We start from the raw sequence: 20,048 nt of genomic DNA on the forward strand, positions 1-20,048 counted from the left end.
AATAGGATTTAAATTACAATGCTTTATCAAATAAATAAAATTATGAAAAAGTATAAGTAGAGAATGAGAATACTAAATAATGTGAATAATAAATATGATGGATGTTCAATTTAATAGATATATAGATGATTATGTTCATTATTTTTAATTGGATGGTTATTTTTTTAAATTCGATAATAATGACTGGATGTTTAATTGATTAATTCACTAGTTGTACCTAATATTAAAGTTTAAGAGGTAATTTGGTGGTGGAGTATTTTTTTATTTTATTGGATCAATTCTAAAACTAATTATTTACATTGTTTACAAAAGTTATCTACCTAGCAAAATTAGGTAATATAATAATACAATAGAAAATTGTAAAAATTCCTAAAGAAAAATAACACAAAAAAAAATAAAAATAATATAATATAATACAATATAATTTTAAAAGATACATACAATGAAAGAGAAGAGAGGACAGTAATACTGGTGAGGTGCAAAAAGAATAGGAATTAGAGAAGGGTTAGAGAAAAAAAAAGGATAATATATGATACAGTAAAAGAGTATAATAAAAATTAAAATTAAAGATGGTTTAAAATATTGAATATAGACTTGAGAAAAATAAAAAACACTTTTGCAAAGAATGGATATTATTCTTTACTCATTAGCATTGTACACGGAGATGGCAGATGAATGAACAACTGTGTTTTTTGAATAGAAATTTATAATTAGATTTCAATTAACGTTGTGGGAAAAGAAATAAATTTCAACGACATTTGAAATAACTAATTTATAAATAAGATTTGTAAATATATTCATCTTCTGTTATACATGATATTGTAATATTTTTTCTTAACTTATTTAATTCAAATTTATTTAGTCTATGCATTTTAAATATAAAGATCGATAACTTATGAAATATTGTTATACATTTTTCGAATCATCTATTATTTTTAATTAATTTTCAAATTATTGATCTCAAACTTATAATCATATGAATAAAAATATAAAAAATAATTCTTCTAAAAGACAATAAATAAGTAACTGAATAACCGTTTCGATTGAATTACTGGCATAAAATAACATTACTAACAACTGTCAATTTGATTTTGGAGTTTCTACCAATAATAAAATTGTTACTTGCATTTTAATCAAATTTTAGGGTGAGGGTGCACAAGAAACAAGTACTTTTTGCATCAATGATGAAGAACATCATCTATAAAAAATGTTTCAAATATTTTAAAAATATATACTAATATTCTAATCATTTTAGTTATTAATTTTAATTATAAAATATATACATAATTAAAATTAATGGCTAAAATAACTGAAACTCCAGATGAAATGCTTGAATATTTCGTGTAATATATATATATATATATATATATATATATATATATATATATATATATATATATATATATATATATATATATATATATATAATTATAGCATTAACAATGTCTCAAGTAGTTTGAACAAAACGCTTAAATAAAGAATAATACATTACTGTAAAAAAATGTTAAAAATTTATCTAAATTTATTTTTAGTCATTAATTAGTTATTAATATTTTTATGTTAAAATATGTTGTTGAATTACTAAATTAAAAAAAATTAGATTAATAACTAAAAATAATAATAAAAAATAATAAATTTTAATAATTTTCTATTATTTCTCTTAGAAAAATAATATTTATTTTGTCATAAATCAATCTATCTATTTTTTCATATACAAGTTGATACAAACCTATGATAAAATAAGCTTGTGTCATATTGGTTTATATGATTGTGCCACGTCAATGATTTTACATAGATGACAATTTTACAATTTTATAAAATAAAAATAGTAGATATTTATATAAAAATGATACAAAAATAATTAAATTTAATATCTGTTATTATTCAATTAAATTAAAAAGTAACTAAATATAATTAGTATCTACATTAAAATTGTAATAATTATTTTAAGTTAAAAATATTTAAAGTGTATAATGTCACATTAATATTTGTTTACTATATATACATATATTCTAATATATCATAAAACGTTCATGAGTTAATATTTAAAAGGTGTTTGTTATGGTACGATGATAAATTCATACGTACCGATATGTTTAAAATATGAATAAATAATAACAAGTCATGTGGAATTTATTTTTTACATTAACATTTAATTTTTGTTTTTTAAATATATATTATATCATCACTTTTGCTAATATACCTATTTAATTAAATAAAAATAAAAAAATATTTTTTATTTGATTAGACAAAAATATCCTTTTAAATTAACGAAATTTTAGAATTCAATTAATCTTAATTTTATAGTTTCAAATAATTTAAACAACAAAACAAAAACATATTAAACAAAAAATCAAAATTTCTTCATCTTCTCCAATTTCTCTAATCATTCGTATCTCCTCTAAACAAAACATATCAAAGAAATAAAAAATCGATCGTTCTTTATCTTCTCCAATTACCGACCCTGTCAAACACCAAACCGACAGCCCACTTCTTTTTTCAAATGCAAAGAAGACAGAGATCTTTTTCAAAGTTCACACATCACAATAAATGCAAACATTTCATATTTATTTTTTTTTCTAAGCTTCCTCAACAACCAAACATTGATCACCAAACAAGAATGAAAAGTTCAAAATTAGAAGAGAGGAGATCAGCGAAGAGATCTAACCGGCGGCGAGAAAGAGTACAGAAAAAGTGACCGAGACTGAGAGTACCATGCAATTGGATTGGTGTGCAATGCACCCATTCATCATTGGTAACTTCCGTTAAACTCTACCACCTTAATCTATCTAGCACTTTATCTCCTAGAATCTGTGACCTTCCAAGGATAATTGAGTTGAATCTCTCAAAGAATTTTTATTCTGGTCCAAATTCGGGTGGTTTTGCTAATTGCCATAGTTTGGAGATTCTAGATCTTTGTACCAACAGGCTTCATAGAGAAATTCTAACCCCAATTCGGAATATAACAAAACTTAGGAAGCTTTACCTTTGTAAAAATTATATGCATGGTGAGGTACCTGAAGACCTTGGAAACTTAACTTCACTTGAAGAGTTAGTTATATATAGCAACAACTTAACAAGGAGAATTTCTAAACCAATTAGCAAGTTGAAGAAGCTTAGGATTATTTGGGCGGGACTGAATGCTCTCTCAGGGCCGATACCAGCTGAGATTAGTGAGTGTGACAGCTTGGAGACATTGAGTTTGATGCAGAATCAACTAGAAGGTTCTATTCCAAGGGAGCTTCAAAAGTTTCAGAACCTTACCAACTTGATTCTATGGCAAAACTCACTATCCGGGGAGATTCCTCTTGAGATTGGGCACAATTGCTTGCTTTGCATATGAATTCGTTTGTCGGTGATGTCTCGAAGGAGCTTGGAAGAAAGAAGTGGACTACTGACACCTGTCAGGGTCAGAGACTGGGAGCTGTCGAAGAAAAAGATTAGGGATTTGGATTTTAGAATTTAGGGTTAAATATAGAGGGAGGGACCAATGTAGGTATAAACTGGAAACGTGCCACCTAAGCTAGCTCCAACGTGGTGAAACGACACCACGTAAGCGCTCCGGTGATGACTCATCACCAGAAATATGTCCAGGGACCACTATGAGTGCTCGGAACTTTATCTGGAGGACTACTATGGGAAAATTGAGATCTTGAGGACTACATTGAGTATTCATGCGAATCTCAGGGACTATTATAGGGATTTACTCTGTTTTCATCTTTAGCTATCCTAAACCCTAATTTCACTACAATGATTCTACCGTTGCAACCCCTACAACGACGCCCATCGCCGCCTCCCTTATGACGCCGTTCACTGTCGCCGACACGAAACTTTTCAGTGCGGCATTCACCCACTTGTCATTGCAACAAAACCACTGTCACACGTCTTCAACGGCCAAGTCCGACCCAATCCGTCACTGCGCCACCACCCTTTTGTTTTTATTGCGTTCGTACTTGTTTCTTTTTTTCAAACTATATATTGGAGGGAGAATAAATTCGGGTTTCTTTGAATGGTGTTTAATAATGAACATCCACATATTAGTGAAAAGAACCATCTGCATATGTAATCAAATGAACATCCTGCGAAGTATGAGCACTCAGAATCAAGCAAATCAAATAAAATACCAACAGTATACCTAAATAAACATCAATTTTAGAATGAAAAAGAACCATATGCATACATAATAAAATGAACATACGAATTAGTTAATAAAAAATAAGTAACGAACCAGCAACTGCGGGGCACCGAAGTCGCAATACAATAGTGGCGGTGGTGGCACAAGATTGCGAAAGAGCCGTTGCGGCAAAAATAAAAAAATCAAAATTATAATTAAACCTAATTAATTTGAAATTTGATTTTTAAAATTAAAATAAATTTTCCTTTTATTATGATTAAACTTAATTAATTTAAAATTTAACTTTTGAAATTAAAATAACTTTTTTAACCTATTATTTAGATTGTTTAGAAAAAGCATTGTTCTCCTATCATAATTTTAATAGTTTAAATAATATTTAAATTTTTAATATAAACTTATTTAGGATTCTTTATAATTGTTATATATAAAAATTGAAAAAAAAATGGAAAGATAATGATTAATGACAGAATGTGGTAAGATGTGGTGCATTTGCGTCTCCTGTGTCTCAAATTCTCAATTCTCAAACCCACTGTCATTTGCTTTCCCAACTGCCTCTTATCTCCCCTGTTTTCCTTATTCTTCAATTCCAAAGAGAATTCCAATCAAGAGGGATGACGCCACTTCAACTTGCATTGCCGCCTTCACAACTGCCCAGGCCTTACAGCTGTCCGCCGCTCCTCCGTCTCTCTTCTGCCACCTCCACTGGCCGCTGGTGGTCAGCTGTTGGCACTGCTCCACCTCCTTCGTTGTCCTTCTCCTCCATCCAGCCAAGTCTCCACCTTCACACTCATCTCTCTGAGGTTAGTTTCTTTCTTTCTAGTTGATTAGGGTTGCACTTGGAAATCATTATTTTCTATGTTAATTATTAAAAGCCTTTCTAATCCAATTGCCATTCGTACCCTACTTCATCCTCTCATGAACTTGAAGCCTAAGATGAATTAAAGGTGATAGTAAATAATAAAATAATTGTAGATTGGATAATGGGTAAAGAAGAGACTAGTTGGGAGATGAGGTTTATAAGGAATAAAACACATGACAAGAAACATGCATTTCAAAAGACTCACATTGAGTACAGGGGAGAAAATGAGTTCAAAGAGAGGAAGAAATGGATACAAGAAGCTAGTAATAATAACAATTGGGTGCTATAGCTAGACCGCAGACATGCATGTCATGAGGTAGTGGTATGCTTAAAACTAATAAGCTCAAGGCAGTATGGTGGAATGGGCACAAAAGAAACAACTCTTGGAAACTACCAAAAGACTTGAAGTGGCGTTAATTTTGATTGCTGTGGCAGAGCTCTATAATTTCATTAGTTCTCTTTAAAATAATTGTGTACAATGCTTTTCTGATGATCTTATTCATGTGTTGCATGTTTGGTGTGGGTTGTTTTAGTGTGTTATGTTTGGAGTATCTTGACTTGTAACTGTTGTAACTTAAAACTCGTGGTTTTTGGTTCGTTCTTGATGGCAATGCCAAAGGAGATAGATCACAAATCTTCTGTTGTTTTCTCCCCGTTTAGGGTCAAGCTTGTACGAACGATCTAAAAACAATTGCAAAACAAGATATGGCCTGCCAACACTTATTTATCGACCTTAGTCAATACTTTGAGCCAACGTCTTATTTTTATACTATTAAAATTTAGAATTTAGAGTTTATGGTTTAGAATTTAGGATTTAGTATTTAGAGTTGACCAAGTATTGGCTAAAAATCGATAAATTTTGTTAGTCATGTAGTATTATTCTCCCAATTTAGTTACTAACAATTTTCACGCTGCACAATTGTCCTAATCATGCAATTTACCGGAAGAAATCCCTAGGAATATGAACATTACAAATTCACCTTTCATCATTGCTTTACCAAAAAACTTTCTCCCTTACCATTAAAAAAACTGGAAATATTAGTCCTCCTTTGTGTATTATGTACAACTTGCGTTGACGATTTATATGCTTAGGAATTTCGAGTATAATAAAAAGATAGTGACTAGATTGTCTAAGATTGAAATTGTCAGTGACCAAATCAGGGTGTTAGTAATTTTAATCTTCTCCTTCTCCATGCTCAATCTACTCTTTGTATCAACATCTGTGTTTTGTAGGGGTGCTCTTTCATTCGAGCTGCTTGGACCCGAAGATCTCGAAATGAAGCTGCAAAGAAACCTAACAGGAAATCATGGAAGCAGAGGACAGATATGTACATGAGACCGTTCTTACTAAACGTTTTCTTTTCAAAAAGATTTATTCATGCTAAGGTGATGCACCGAGGAACAAGCAAAGTGATCTCTGTCGCTACCACAAACGCTAAGGATCTTCGAAACTCTCTCCCCTCCTTGACAGATCACAATGCATGTAGAGTGGTTGGAAGGCTTATTGCCGAGCGATCAAAGGAGGCTGATGTATACGCATTGGCTTATGAACCAAAAAACAATGAAAGGATTGAAGGTAAACTGGGTATTGTTATCGATACCATTAAAGAGAATGGAGTAATTTTTGTTTGAGTTCATTCCATATGAATATACATTTGTCAATAATATAGTTAAATAGATGTAGTGAAGTACCATTAGTTTGTTTTCATATTTGTTTTATCTTTTTCTCCCTCTAATTGCTCCCATTATTTTAATTTGCATTTGTACAACCACCAATATAATGGTGAGAAATAGAGGAGATGAGAAAAAAGTTACAAATTTGATGTGTAATTTATGAAGAAATTTTTTCGATTTATCTGCTGTTCTGTCTATTTCTCTCCAATCAAATAAAGCCTAAGTGTCTAAGTCAATAATTTTTAGTTTTTGCAATATTTCTTATTATCTTTGTCCTTGTAAAAAAAAAGTATTTAAATACCCTAAAACTTCCGCTTGGATCAAGGTAAGTTCTTGTCTCACAATGTCAGCAAGTTTACGAGGAGAAAATTTGACTATAAATCATGGATTTGTTGCCGAAAATTTTGATGTTTTAAATGTTCAAAAAGATTGTAATAGTAGCAATAACTCGTAATTTTTTGTGGCATGAATAGAATAAACACAGATAGAATTTACACTACTTTTCTTTTGTGTTTCATGAGTTACCAATTTGTCATGTTAAGATAAACAAACTTTTTACCATTCAACGTTGGTAAACATGATTTTGATAAAAGTTCATATTAATACTCAAGTATGAATATACATCTTAGAAGGGTATTATTGAGTCACTTATATAATATAACATAGTGAAGTATGTATAATCTAAGTAGTTCTAAGTTCTAACCTGAGACAGAGTGGGGCACTAGCCAGCAAGCAGTAGTAGGAGTGAAAGTGGCATCATCATATAGAAGATAAATAAAAAGCGTCCTACTAGATTCTCACCATATGTATCATTATCACAAGGGACAAGACAAAAGCTAAGTTATTAGCCGTTGCATTGGAGCAAAGGTATCATAATTCATAGAAATTTTAAATTATTATTTTATCTGCAAGTGGTTTTAATTTACCATGAAACACTGCTCGAGGAAGTGTTATAAAAAATTATTAGAGATAATATCGAGTATGAACACAATTTTCTAAGAAATATATATATTTTTTAAATAGATTCTTACATTACTTAATACTAATATTATATCTGTAACAGCTGGCTGCCATTCAACAAATAAAAAATTCCTTAATCTTCTTTTTATATTTTTAATTATTTTTTAATGCCTAGTGGAATTTGAGTTTAAAATCTAAGGGGGGCAAAAAAGAACTACTTCCTCTAACCAAGTGAATTAACGTACATTTTTAGTTTAGTTGGTAAATTCGTTGATTTTATTGCTTGTAGTATAACAATTGTTGGGGTATGTACGAGTATGCATATCATGTTATTAACTAATTATTATATGTTGTTTCAGCACTAGTATATAAAACTAAGCAAAGAACATTGTTAGTGCACTACAAACCACAAACACTTGAGATTCCTTGTGCTTGAGAAAATCCAGAGATCTAAATACAATACATCGATCTACGTATAACAACTTCCCTCAACCCCTTTCATTGTTTTCTCATCATCTGGTGCACTTGATTTTGAATCATGGCTGCAAAACTTGAAGGTGGGGCTTATCTTTCTTCTTTTGTTGATGCTGTTTTGGAGAAGCTGTCTCCAATACTTGAAGATGATGACTTTGTCCTCGAAGGAAGCGACTCTGCCCTGGAGTTGCTTGGAAGGCTGGAGAGAAGTCTATTTGATGTTGGATCTGTGCTTGATGATGCTGAGCTGAAGCAGTTCAGTGACAAGAAAGTGAAGAAGTGGCTCGTTGATCTCCAAGATGCTTTGTATAAGGCTGATGACTTGCTGGATGAACTCGCCACTAGAGCCGCCACTGCCACTCAGAGATCCAGGTAACTCTTCTCCCTGGTCTCACTATGTTGATTCATGTATTGAAGATAGTGCCATCAATGTCATCGAAAAAACAGTTGCCACACTAGAGTCTGTTGTAAAACGAAAAGGTTATCTTCGTCTTCTTCCGAAGGAGAGTGCTAAGATGGACATCTCGTCATGGAGAATTCCGTCCACATCTCTCGTTGTAAGTACTGACATATTTGGTCGGGACCAAGACAAGGAGAACATAATCAAATTGCTGTTAGATGATACCTGCGATGTTGGGTCACCTGTGACTGTGATCCCCATCGTGGGTATGGGTGGAATAGGAAAAACTACTTTGGCTCAATTGGTTTACAGTGATGTCAAAGTCGTGGGAAAATTTGACACTAGAGCATGGGTGTGTGTTGCTGAAAATCCTGACCCTGTTAATGTTACAAAGACAATAATAGGGGCAATAGATTCTTGTCCGGGTAACATGGATAAGTTTGATTCACTTCGGAATAATTTGAAGGAAACGGATAATTTTGATTCACTTCAGACTAATTTGAAAGAAAAGTTGACAGGAAAGACATTTTTAGTTGTCTTAGATGATGTCTGGCATGATCGACGAGACATGTGGGAGGATTTTTTAAAACCTTTTCGTTTTGGGGATAATGGAAGTAAGATTCTTCTAACAACCCGTAATGAAAATGTTGCTTCTGTGTTCACGGCTAGTAATTTACATTATCGACTAAGTTTATTGTTGATTGAAGATTGTTGGTCGATGTTTTTGAAGCATTCATCTATTTCTACTAATTCTAAACAATATGCAACTCTAGAACAAATTGGTAGAAAAATTGTTGAAAAATGTAAGGGGTTACCTTTGGCTGTGAAGACACTTGGGGGTTTATTGCGTAATAAGTTAAATAAAGGAGATTGGGAAAATATACTTGAAAGTGAAATGTGGGAACTCTCGGAAGATGACAGTAAGATTATTCCTGCATTAAGAGTTAGTTATCACTATCTTCCTTCCTATTTGAAGCGGTGTTTTGTTTATTGCTCATTATATCCGGAGGATTATGAATTTGACAAAGACGAATTAATTTTGCTATGGATTGCTGAAGATCTTTTACAACCAAAAGAAAACAACACATTAGAAAAAATTGGTTGTGCATATTTTGATGAATTAGTTGCAAGATCATTCTTTCAACCTTCTAGTGCTAGTGGAAAGTTATTTGTAATGCATGATCTCATGCATGATCTAGCAAAGTTTTTTGCTGGAAAATTCTATTTCAATCTCAAAGAATTTGGCAATCGGCACATGATAGATAGCAAAATTCGACATTTGTCATATACCACAAAATATGAGGACAACTTCAAGTTATTTCAAGAGGACTTTAATGGAACAACACACATGAGAACATTTTTAAATTTTCCTTTGTTTCGCTTTCAAGCATCAATTACTATGGAAAGCGAGTTTTGGCTCTTAGGACAACAATTGGAGTGTTTAAGAGTTTTGTCATTTAAATACATTTTTCTAAAATCATTACCTGATTCAGTAGGTGAATTGATTTATTTGCGTTATTTGAATTTATCTTTCACACTTATCGAGACATTGTCTGAGTCAATATGTAAATTATGCAATCTCCAAACTTTGAAGTTGAGAAAATGTTTAAGGCTAAAGATGCTTCCGAGCTGCATGCAAGATCTTTTGAACCTTTGCCACCTTGATATTCGAGGGGCTTCTCGTCTGAAAGAGATGCCAAAGGGAATGAGCAAGTTAAAGCATCTAAACTTCTTAAGTGATTATATCGTCAGCGAGCAAGAAGAGAATGGGATGCGAGAATTAGGAACATTGGACAATCTTCATGGCTCATTTTGCATTTCCAACTTGGAGAATGTCAAGAATAGTGGTGAAGCTTTGAAGGCAAAGATGGGTAACAAAAAGCACATCAACACTTTAAAACTGAAATGGGTTCCAGATGGTGACATTGATGATATTGGAATCGAAAGAGATATACTTGACAAGTTGCAACCTCATGAAAACTTGAATAAGTTATCAATTAAGGGTTATCCGGGTGAAAGATTCCCAGATTGGTTAGGCTTTTCTTGCTACTCCAATATGACCAAATTGAGTCTGGATTGTTGTATGAATTGTTGTGAGCTTCCTTCACTGGGACAGTTACCCTCTTTACAGCATTTGGAGTTTTCTGATCTTGATCGGTTGGACAAGATTGGTTTGGAGTTTTACAACAAAAATAATGGATCATTTCAGCAGGAGACACCCTTCAAATCTCTCGAAACTCTGAAGATTGAGTATATGTATTGTTGGCGGGAGTGGCATTTTCCTGATGAGTTTGATGGTTTTCCTTAGCTTAGAATCCTTTCAATAAGAAACTGTCCTGTGTTAAGTGGAGATCTGCCTGCTCACCTTCCGGCTCTGGAGGAATTTACAATTGATAGATGTTCAGAGCTTGCATGTTCGCTGCCGAGAGCTCCCAAGCTTCAGCAATTATATCTAGAGAGTTCTCCGGTTTTTACGAATAATGGTGAACCGCAGAAGTTAGTAATTTCAGAAACCCAGCTGGCGCAGTCTGTATTGGAGTACCTGCCCCACATCCAACCCCCAAGTGTCCAATGTCTGGAAATCAAGGACTGTCGGTCAGCGATATCAATTTCAGCAGATTATTTGCCCTCTTCATTACAATATCTGAGAATATCTGACTGTTCAAAATTAACATTCTTAGATCAACTGCAACACAAGTCTCTAAGGGAGATATATGTAGAGGGTTGTGATTCACTGAAGTTGCTTCCATTGGGGGACTTTCCAAATCTCAAGAAACTCATGATCAGTAAATGCCAAAGCATGGAATGTGTTGTGGTGCCACAGGCTCTTCCAAGTCTCCAATATTTAAGCATCTCAGAGTGTCCCAGTTTAGTATCCTTGCCGGCGCTAACGTTGACTGTTCCCCAGCTAGAGGAGCTGCATATATGTGATTGCCCAGAAATCAATTGCTTTGCTGAGGAGTTCCTCCCGCCAAGTTTGAAAACACTTGAAGTCACTAAGTGCCAAAAACTAGCAAGTTGGATAACATCAAAGGGTTTGCAGAGTGAAGGCCTTACCCATCTTTGGCTTGGTCCATGCTTTGATGTAAAATCGTTCCCAAGAGAGGTTGCCTTCCTGCTTCTCTTCAGGCTCTAATATTGTCAAACTTTCCAAATCTGGAGACGCTTGACTGCAAGGGGCTTCACCATCTTACCTCCCTCAAAAGTTTAGCAATTACAGACTGTGAAAAGCTTGAGAATATCACAGAACAACATTTGCTTGCTTCCATAGAACATATCTACATAGGGGAAGAATGTCCTTTGAGGTGGAAGCTAGAAGAGATGGAAGACCCACGGATTTAATTCGTTACAGGTAAGTGATTTTGCTCTGATCTTCCCTAAACTCAATGCTCTCTAATTACAATGCTAATTCTTTGGATCAACCATTTTCATTCCCTTTTCAATACACCAACAAGTTCATTGAATAGATTATTTTGCTTTATTTGTGAAAGTCATTCCAATTAGCAAGAAAAAAAGGCTCACTTTTCTTATGCCATTGAATTGTAATTTTAAAGATTTTCTTTTATAATTCTGTCATCTTGAACACTTAAGAGATAAGTTGTAGATTTTGAAAGTGTTTCGACCTATTTATAATATTTATGAAAGTATATTTTTAATTTATCTTAATTTATCTGCCTGCTCACCTTCTGGCTTCAATATCTTGCTATATATGGTTCTTTATTATATCTACTTGTTAGTATATTCTTAGGGAATTGAATAGTTTCTTTGAATTAGTTGTAACTCTGAATTCTTACCTATAAATATGCAGAAGACTGAAGGTCTTTTCCTCAAGGTCTATCATTACCTTCCAATTACCTATAAATATCTATCTTATTTTATTTGTGAATCTAACAGTAACCTTCTATTTTGAAATTTGTTTTAGGGCAGTCGTGAGGTTGCAGAGAAGTACCCTGAGATAAAGTATGAGGAAGTTGTCATTGACAATTGCTGCATGATGGTATATTTGTGAACTTGGATTTAGGGTGCAATTGTATTTGGAAATTCATTTTGAGTATTGAAAATGGAATTACTCTCATTCATTTTTATAATCTACAGCTTGTGAAAAATCCTGCTCTTTTTGTTGTCTAGTGATGCCAAACCTTTATTGTAACATTATTAGTGACCTTTGTGCTGGCTTGGTTAGGGGTTTGGGTTTGACAGCAAGGTAATTTTTGCACTTTGGTCAACAAATTCTAGAACCTACAATCTTATCATCTGACATCATTTCATACATGTTTCAGCTGCAAGATTGGTGAGGGAGGTATTGCACTAGCTGAGGCTGTACATGGTTCAGCACCTGATATTGCTGGAAAGGTAAGCTGCAAAGTTCTTTCTCAACCTTATATTATCTTTTATCGATCGGTTCACCTTATCATCAACTTATTACTGAATATGGGATTTGAATGCATGTTTCATGAAGGTGCTCAAGATCAGTTTGCCCTCTGTGATTTCATAAAACTAATTTGATCTCCTCTTTATTTGAAAAACAAAATTGTGAATAGTAATTGTTGTCAATTTACTTCTCTGGTATTGGTCACAAACATGTTCTAACCTATGAAACTTTGTGCTTGTGTAGAATTCGGCAAATCCAACTGCTTTACTGCTGAGTGGTGTTTCAATATTGTGCCATTTAAATCTCCATGACAAAGTGGACCAAATTCAAAATGCCATCCTCGACACAATTGCAGAAGGGAAGTACCGAACTGCTGATCTTGGAGGCAAAGCAAAGACAACCGAGTTCACCAATGCAATTATTGATCATCTCTAAATTACGCTCTTGAGTGGGCAAGGAATTGCTGCTAGTTTTGTTTTCTGTTAATTTCCTATTTATTTTTCCCTGGCTTTTTTTTGAGGAGTAGGATTACCTCAGCAGTCAGCATAATGGGAAAACTCATCTAATGGTGTGACCTTACAACCACAAGGCATGGGCAAGCCTTACAATATTCACTGCCCATGCAGTGTTATGGCCTTGAGAGGGTCGGAGTCTTTTACACTTCTAAAATGCTTTTGATTGATAACCGTCTTTATTCTATTTTACAATTCTTTGTCAATAATACAGTTAAATAAATGAAGTACCATACGCATGTTTCATTCATTCGTCTTTCTTGACTCTGCCTGTTATTTGCTTAAATTTGAGTTATTGTTGGAGGAATTCCCATCAATACAATCATGACTCTGCCTGGATGATTTTTGTTTTTATCTCCAAAACCATATGTTTGACTATGTATATACTTGATCCAAATCATGATAAACCAAATGGGAAAACAAACTCCCGAGTTTCTGTTGTTGGAAGTACGTGGATCACTAGTTATTGGCATGGCAAAAAGGTGAAGAAAGATGATTGTTTTTGCTGGAACAATGAGAAAATAGCTTTTTTTTTTCTTTAATTAATGATAAAAGTTTGATCATTTTTACACTAAGTTTATAATTGAGAAAATTATTCTTTAGCAACATTTGGATATGGTCCTCTTTCTCTATCTTGATAGTGGGATTTGTCCTCTTTGTTGTTCTTTTTTATATTAAAAATAATCTTGCTGATTAAATTGTGTTAAGAATCACTATAATATATGTTCTCTTTATCAATTAAAACAACATTTTATATTTGTATTAGTCTTTTTATAAACCAAGAACCAACTAAAGAAAACAGAATAAAGTTGTTCTTTGAACCCAAAAACTTCAAGATACAAATATGTATGAGGCACGCCAAGGGGATGCTTTCTGTAACAGCATGCCAAGGGGCTGCTTTCTGTAGCCAAATTCATGATCACGGTTCTGCAACTATTAATTTTTTTTAGCCAAATTTGTAACCGTAGCCAAACATTCCTTTACCTCGGTCACAAGTCACAGCATCAATCATGTATGGTCTTTTGCAGTATTGTTTGTTCTACCATTTTGCTTTCTCTTTTTAATGTAAGTGATGTTTACTGCTGCATGATCTACTAGTAGCACAAAAATTGCATCAACAGATTCTATGTTAAGGCTTGTACAAAAATTGCATCAACAGATTCTAGTAGCACAAAAATTGCACAAAAGTTTGAGGGCAGCAAAATCTTTTTCAGGTACCTTTTTAAACTAACTACCAATGCAAAGCTTGTCTTCTATGTTAAGGCTTGTAGCCTCTAGGCATATATCATCTTCTAAGTCTCATATATTATGAGATATTTTACCCTAAAATATATAAAACATTATTCTCTGTATAGCACAAAAATCAATCAAGAGAACCATCCATGCTTCTACACCTTTTTTGGTCTTTTTGTCCCTATAATTACTCCCATTATTTTAAGCGGTATTTGCACAACCACCAATATAGTATGATAGTATTATTTGTTACTATGAGATCTGTCAAAACAACTCAGCACCCACTAATCAAATTAATTGTGAGGAAGACTAACTCAGTATCTTCAATTTGTTGCTTAGTTTTGGAAGGATTTTAAATTCTTGTATGTGGAGGCTGGAGCCAAGATGTCACAAATCAAGTCAACGAATGCTGTATGTTTTATTATTTATTGAATTATTGTTTTATCTACAAGTGGTTTGAGTTTAATTATTATACAGGTTTCAGCACTATATAAATATATTACTAAGCAACGAGCATGGTTAGTGCACTGCAAATGGCAAACACTTGAGATTCCTTGTGCTTTTAGAAACCCAGAGATCTGAATACATTACATCGATCTACCTACAACAACTTCCCTCAACCCCCTTCATTCTTTTCTCATCATCTTCTGCACTTGATTTTCAATCATGGCTGCAAAACTTGAGGGTCGAGCTTATCTGTCTTCTTTTGTTGATGCTGTTTCAAAGAAGCTGTCTTCAATACTTGAAGATGACTTTGTGCTCGAAAGAAATGACTCTGAGCTTAAGTTGCTTGAAAGGTTGGATGATTGTCTGTGTGATGTTGGACCTGTGCTTGATGATGCTGAGCTGAAGCAGTTCAGTGACGAGAGAGTGAAGAAGTGGCTTGTTGATCTCCAAGATGCTCTATATGGCTGATGACTTTCTCGATGAACTCTCCACTAAAGCTGCCACTGCTGCTCCAAGGGATCCAGGTAATTCTTATGACTGGTCTCGCCCTGTTGATTCAATTATTGAAGATAGTGGTGTCATTGTCATTGAAAATATAGTTGGCAAACTAGAGTCTGGGGTACGACGAAAAGGTAAACTTTGTCTGAGAGAGAGTGCCAAGATGGACATCTCGTCATGGAGAATTCCATCCACATCTCTCGTTGTACATTCCGACATATTTGGTCGGAAGGAAGACAAGGAGAACATAATCAAAAAGCTGTTAGATGATACCCGCGATGGTGAATCACCTCTGACTGTGATCCCCATTGTAGGTATGGGTGGGATATGAAAAATTACTTTGGCTCAATTGGTTTACAATGATGCCAAAGTTATGGAAAATTTTGGCACTAGAGCATGGGTGTGTGTTGCTGAAAATCCTAACCCTGTTAATGTTACAAGGACAATAATAGGGGCAATAGATTCTTCCTCTTGTAACGTGGATCATTTTGATTCACTTCAAACTGATTTGAAAGAAAAGCTGACAGGAAAGAGATTTTTAGTTGTTTTAGACGATGTTTGGCATGATCGACGAGATATGTGGGAGGATTTTCTAAAACCTTTTCACTATGGGAATACTGGAAGTAAGATTCTCCTAACAACCCTTAGTGAAAAGGTTGCTTCTGTGTTTGTCGCTAACAATCTACATTATCGACTTAGTTTATTGTCGGATGAAGATTGTTGGTCGGTATTTTTGAAGCATTCATCTATTTCTACTAATCCTAATCAGTATGCAACTCTAGAACCAATTGGTAGAAGAATTGTTGAAAAGTGTAAGGGGTTACCTTTGGCTGTAAAAACTCTTGGAGGTTTATTGTGCAATAAGCGTATTGAAGGCCATTGGAAGAATATACTCAATATTTCCGGAGGATTATGAATTTGACAAAGATGAATTAATTTTGTTATGGGTGGCTGAAGACCTTTTACAACCAAAGGAAAACAACGCATTAGAAAATGTTGGTTGTGCATATTTTGATGAATTAGTTGCAAGGTCATTTTTTCAACCTTCCAGTACTAATGAAAAGTTATTTGTAATGCATGATTTTATGCATGATCTAGCAACGGTTTTTGCTGGAAAATTCTATTTCAAAGTCAAAGAATTCGGCAATCAACACGTGATAGACAACAAAATTCGTCATTTGTCATATGCCGCTACAGAAGATGAGGATAGCATCAAATTATTTCAAGAGGCCAATAATAGAGCAGTACACATGAGAAACGTTTCTATATATATTTTTCTTTTTTTCACCATCGTAAATCAATTGATATTGAAAGCGATCCTTGCCTCTTACGCCAACAATTGGGGTGTTTAAGAGTTTTATCATTTGAACAGCTTTTGCTAGCCTCATTGCTTGATTCAATAGGTGAATTAATCCATTTGCGTTATTTGAATCTGTTTGACACACCTATTGTGACATTACCCGAGTCAATATGTAAATTATACAATCTCCAAACTTTGAAGCTGAAGAATTGTGTTGAGTTAGAGATGCTCCCCAGAGGCATGCAAGGTCTTGTGAACCTGCGCCACCTTGACATTCGAGGTGCTTCTCATCTGAAAGAGATGCCGAAGGAAATAACCAAGCTAAAGCATCTAAACTTCTTAAGTGATTATATCGTCGGCAAGCATGAAGAAACTGGGATAAGAGAACTGGGAACGCTGGACAATCTCCATGGCTCATTTTGCATTTCCAAGTTGGAGAATGTCAAGAATAGTGGTGAAGTTTTGGAGGCAAAGATGGGTAACAAGAAGCACATCAACACTTTAGAATTGAATTGGCTTCCAGATGGTGACATTGATGATGTTCAAACTGAAAGAGATATACTTGGCAAGTTACAACCTCATCAAAACTTGAAAGAGTTATCAATTGTTATGGCTGCGCCCCATCTAGAGGAGCTGCATCAATACGATTGCCCAAAAATCGATTGTTTTGCTGACGAGGGCCTCCCGCCGAGTTTGAAAAACTTCAACTCACTGAGTGCCACAAACTCGCGAGTTGGATAGCATCAAAGGGTTTGCAGAGTGAAGGCCTTACCCATCTTCAGCTTTATCGATGCTGTGATGTAAAGTCGTTCCCAGGAGAGGGTTCCCTTCCTGCTTCTCTTGAGTATCTAGAATTGAGGAAATTACCAAATCTGGAGACGCTTGACTGCAAGGGACTTCACCATCTTACCTCTCTCAAAAATTTAAGAATCAGATACTGTGACTACCTTCATAATATAAGAGAAGAACATTTGCTTGCATCCATAGAAAATATCTACATTGGGAATGAATGTCCTTTGACGCGTAAGCTGAAAGCGATGGAAGACCTACGGATTGAATTTGCCCGTTACTACCTGGGTAAGTGTTTTTGCTCTCATCTCCCCAAAACTCATGCAGTCATGCTCATTCTTTGCATCAACCATTTTCATTCCCTTGTTAATACACCAATGCAATGTTTATTATCTTTTCATTCTTAGTATTTAAATAAAACCATCTTATGGGTGCCAAAATTTTCCAAAAAGGTAAACTTTTTCATGATTGCTTCTTTATTGCTTACAGTATTTGTGATTTTGTATGGTATATTGCAGACTCGGATTACTCTGATGATGATTACTGGTACTATTGATTCTGATTTTACACCATTTTATGTGAATGAGAGGGGTCAAAGGCATACGGGTACGCACATACTTCTTGAAATGCATTATTTTTCTTTATTCTTGAAAAGTTATTCCAATTAGGAAGGAAAAGGGTTACTTTACTTCTTGAAATGCATTATTTTTCTTTATTATTGAAAAGTCAATCCAATTAGGAAGAAAAATGTTTTAAACGTAGAGTCTAGGATTCCAAGAACATGCAAGTCGTTTAGTAGATATGATAATGCAAGAATTCAATTGTGCTTACTGAAAGACATCAGATGATAGTAACTAATGTTGCAAAATTTAAATTCAATGGGTATTGGGCTTCTTATAGTAAACTTGACAATTAAAAACTTATCTTTCCTGTATAGGTATTGGGCTTGCCAGAGACCATGAAAGCAGTATGATTTCTTTCTTGAAACATTGAATCTATAATTGGGACTGCTAGCCTGTGTGACTTGAAAAACCGGTAGCAATTCAATGCTTGGTTGCACCCTAGGTAAAATGTATTAGACTAGAACATCGCCTACTTCTTTAATCTGTGGCTTTTCATCAATAATAAATCCTCTGCCAAGATAACACAGACAATTGAAGGAAAACTTTTTGAATCCTCAAGAAGGAAGAGCTTTTCTTCTTTCACATCAATCTTGAAACCATTCAAGTGATTTTGGGATATGTAAAAAAAAGGTAAGGGGTCTGCATGAATAAAAGGCAAAGATGAGGAGGAAAGAATCTCTCTACTTGAAGGACCCAAACCTTGGCAAAAAATTTCCCATGTATGGGGCATTGATGAGGTATTGCACTAGCTGAGGCTGTACATGGTTCAGCACCGGATATTGCTGGAAAAGCAAGCTGCAAAGTTCTTTCTCAACCTTATATTATCTGTTATGGATCTTTTCCACCTTGTTATCAACTTATTACAGAATATGGGATTTCTTTGAATGACTGTTTCATGAAAGTGCTCAATATCGGTTTGCCCTCTGCAATTTCATAAAACTAATTTGGTGTTCTTTTTTCTTCTTTAAAAAGGATAAAATTGTGAATAGTAATTGTTGTCAATTTACTTCTCCCATACTGGTCACAAACAAGCTCTAACCTTGAAAATTACAACCTTTATTGAATTTAGGGTCATATTTCTGTTGCTTACCTGTATTTCCACTGGACTTTTGCTCGTGTAGAATTTTGGCAAATCCAACTGCTTTACTGCTGAGTGGTGTTCCAATGTTGCGCCATTTGAATCTCAACACAATTGCAGACGGGAAGTACGGAACTGCTGATCTTGGAAGCAAAGCAAAGACAATCACCAATGCAATTATTGATTCACTGATCAATGCAGTGTTATGGCCTTGAGAGGGTTGGAGTCTCTTACGCTTCTAAAATGCACTTTGAGTATTTGATTGATAACCCTCTTTAGTCCATTTTGCAATTCTTTGTCAATAATATAGTTAAATAAATGAAGTACCATACACGTTTCATTCATTCTTCTTTCATGACTTTGCCTGCTATTTGCTTAATTTAAGTTCAATAACTTACTGGAAATCGCCACTCGTTTGTGTTCCTCAGGGTTTGTTTTATTGGAGTAATTCACACCAATACAATCACGCCAATGTTGGGAATTATCCCAAAATAATGTATATTTTTCCTTTTAACTCCAAAACCATATGTTTGAGTATATACTTGATCCAAATCATGGTATACCAAAATGGGAAAACAAACGTTCAAGTTTCTGATGTTGTGAAGGAAAAAAGGTGAGGAAAGAGGATTGTTTTTACGGCAACAATCAGACAAAAGCTGTTTCTTTTTTTTTTTTTTAACTAATGATACTATTT

The 20,048-nt window shown here is 34.2% G+C and overlaps 2 protein-coding genes and 1 long non-coding RNA gene across 5 annotated transcripts; all 3 read left to right on the forward strand.

Annotated features, from left to right (window-relative positions):
- The first annotated feature begins 4,568 nt into the window (after positions 1-4,568).
- Positions 4,569-6,849, forward strand: LOC140173183 (uncharacterized). The gene is made up of 2 exons (XM_072203823.1): positions 4,569-4,935; positions 6,228-6,849. The coding sequence occupies exons 1-2, from the start codon at positions 4,747-4,749 to the stop codon at positions 6,624-6,626; spliced, it is 588 nt and encodes a 195-aa protein (XP_072059924.1). The 5' UTR covers positions 4,569-4,746; the 3' UTR covers positions 6,627-6,849.
- A 1,026-nt stretch (positions 6,850-7,875) lies between these two features.
- Positions 7,876-13,636, forward strand: LOC112710007 (uncharacterized). Of its 3 annotated transcripts, none has more exons than XR_011866185.1 (4): positions 7,876-11,854; positions 12,425-12,499; positions 12,783-12,855; positions 13,118-13,636. XR_011866185.1 is itself a non-coding variant. In XM_025762059.3 (3 exons), exons 1-3 carry the CDS (start codon positions 8,167-8,169, stop codon positions 13,307-13,309), a joined length of 573 nt encoding a protein of 190 aa, XP_025617844.2. In that variant the 5' UTR covers positions 7,963-8,166; the 3' UTR covers positions 13,310-13,636. The 3 variants fall into 3 exon arrangements, 1 of the variants encoding a protein (XP_025617844.2); XR_011866184.1 differs by having other exon boundaries at positions 12,430-12,499; XM_025762059.3 differs by lacking the exon at positions 12,425-12,499 and having other exon boundaries at positions 7,963-8,474.
- A 1,479-nt stretch (positions 13,637-15,115) lies between these two features.
- Positions 15,116-19,185, forward strand: LOC140175424 (uncharacterized). The gene is made up of 3 exons (XR_011866189.1): positions 15,116-17,941; positions 18,172-18,259; positions 18,591-19,185. It is a non-coding gene; the product is annotated as an uncharacterized lncRNA (long non-coding RNA).
- The last annotated feature ends 863 nt before the right edge of the window (positions 19,186-20,048 follow it).

Source organism: Arachis hypogaea, chromosome 9 (assembly GCF_003086295.3).
Source record: "Arachis hypogaea cultivar Tifrunner chromosome 9, arahy.Tifrunner.gnm2.J5K5, whole genome shotgun sequence".
Classification (NCBI taxonomy): Eukaryota; Viridiplantae; Streptophyta; class Magnoliopsida; order Fabales; family Fabaceae; genus Arachis; species Arachis hypogaea.

Coding starts and splice junctions, on each gene's coding strand:
- LOC140173183 (XM_072203823.1), top strand. CDS start 4,747: ATGACGCCACTTCAACTTGCATTGCCGCCTTCACAACTGCCCAGGCCT. Junction 4,936..6,227: donor TTCACACTCATCTCTCTGAG/GTTAGTTTCTTT, acceptor TGTGTTTTGTAG/GGGTGCTCTTTCATTCGAGC.
- LOC112710007 (XM_025762059.3), top strand. CDS start 8,167: ATGGCTGCAAAACTTGAAGGTGGGGCTTATCTTTCTTCTTTTGTTGAT. Junction 8,475..12,782: donor ACTGCCACTCAGAGATCCAG/GTAACTCTTCTC, acceptor TACATGTTTCAG/CTGCAAGATTGGTGAGGGAG. Junction 12,856..13,117: donor CACCTGATATTGCTGGAAAG/GTAAGCTGCAAA, acceptor GTGCTTGTGTAG/AATTCGGCAAATCCAACTGC.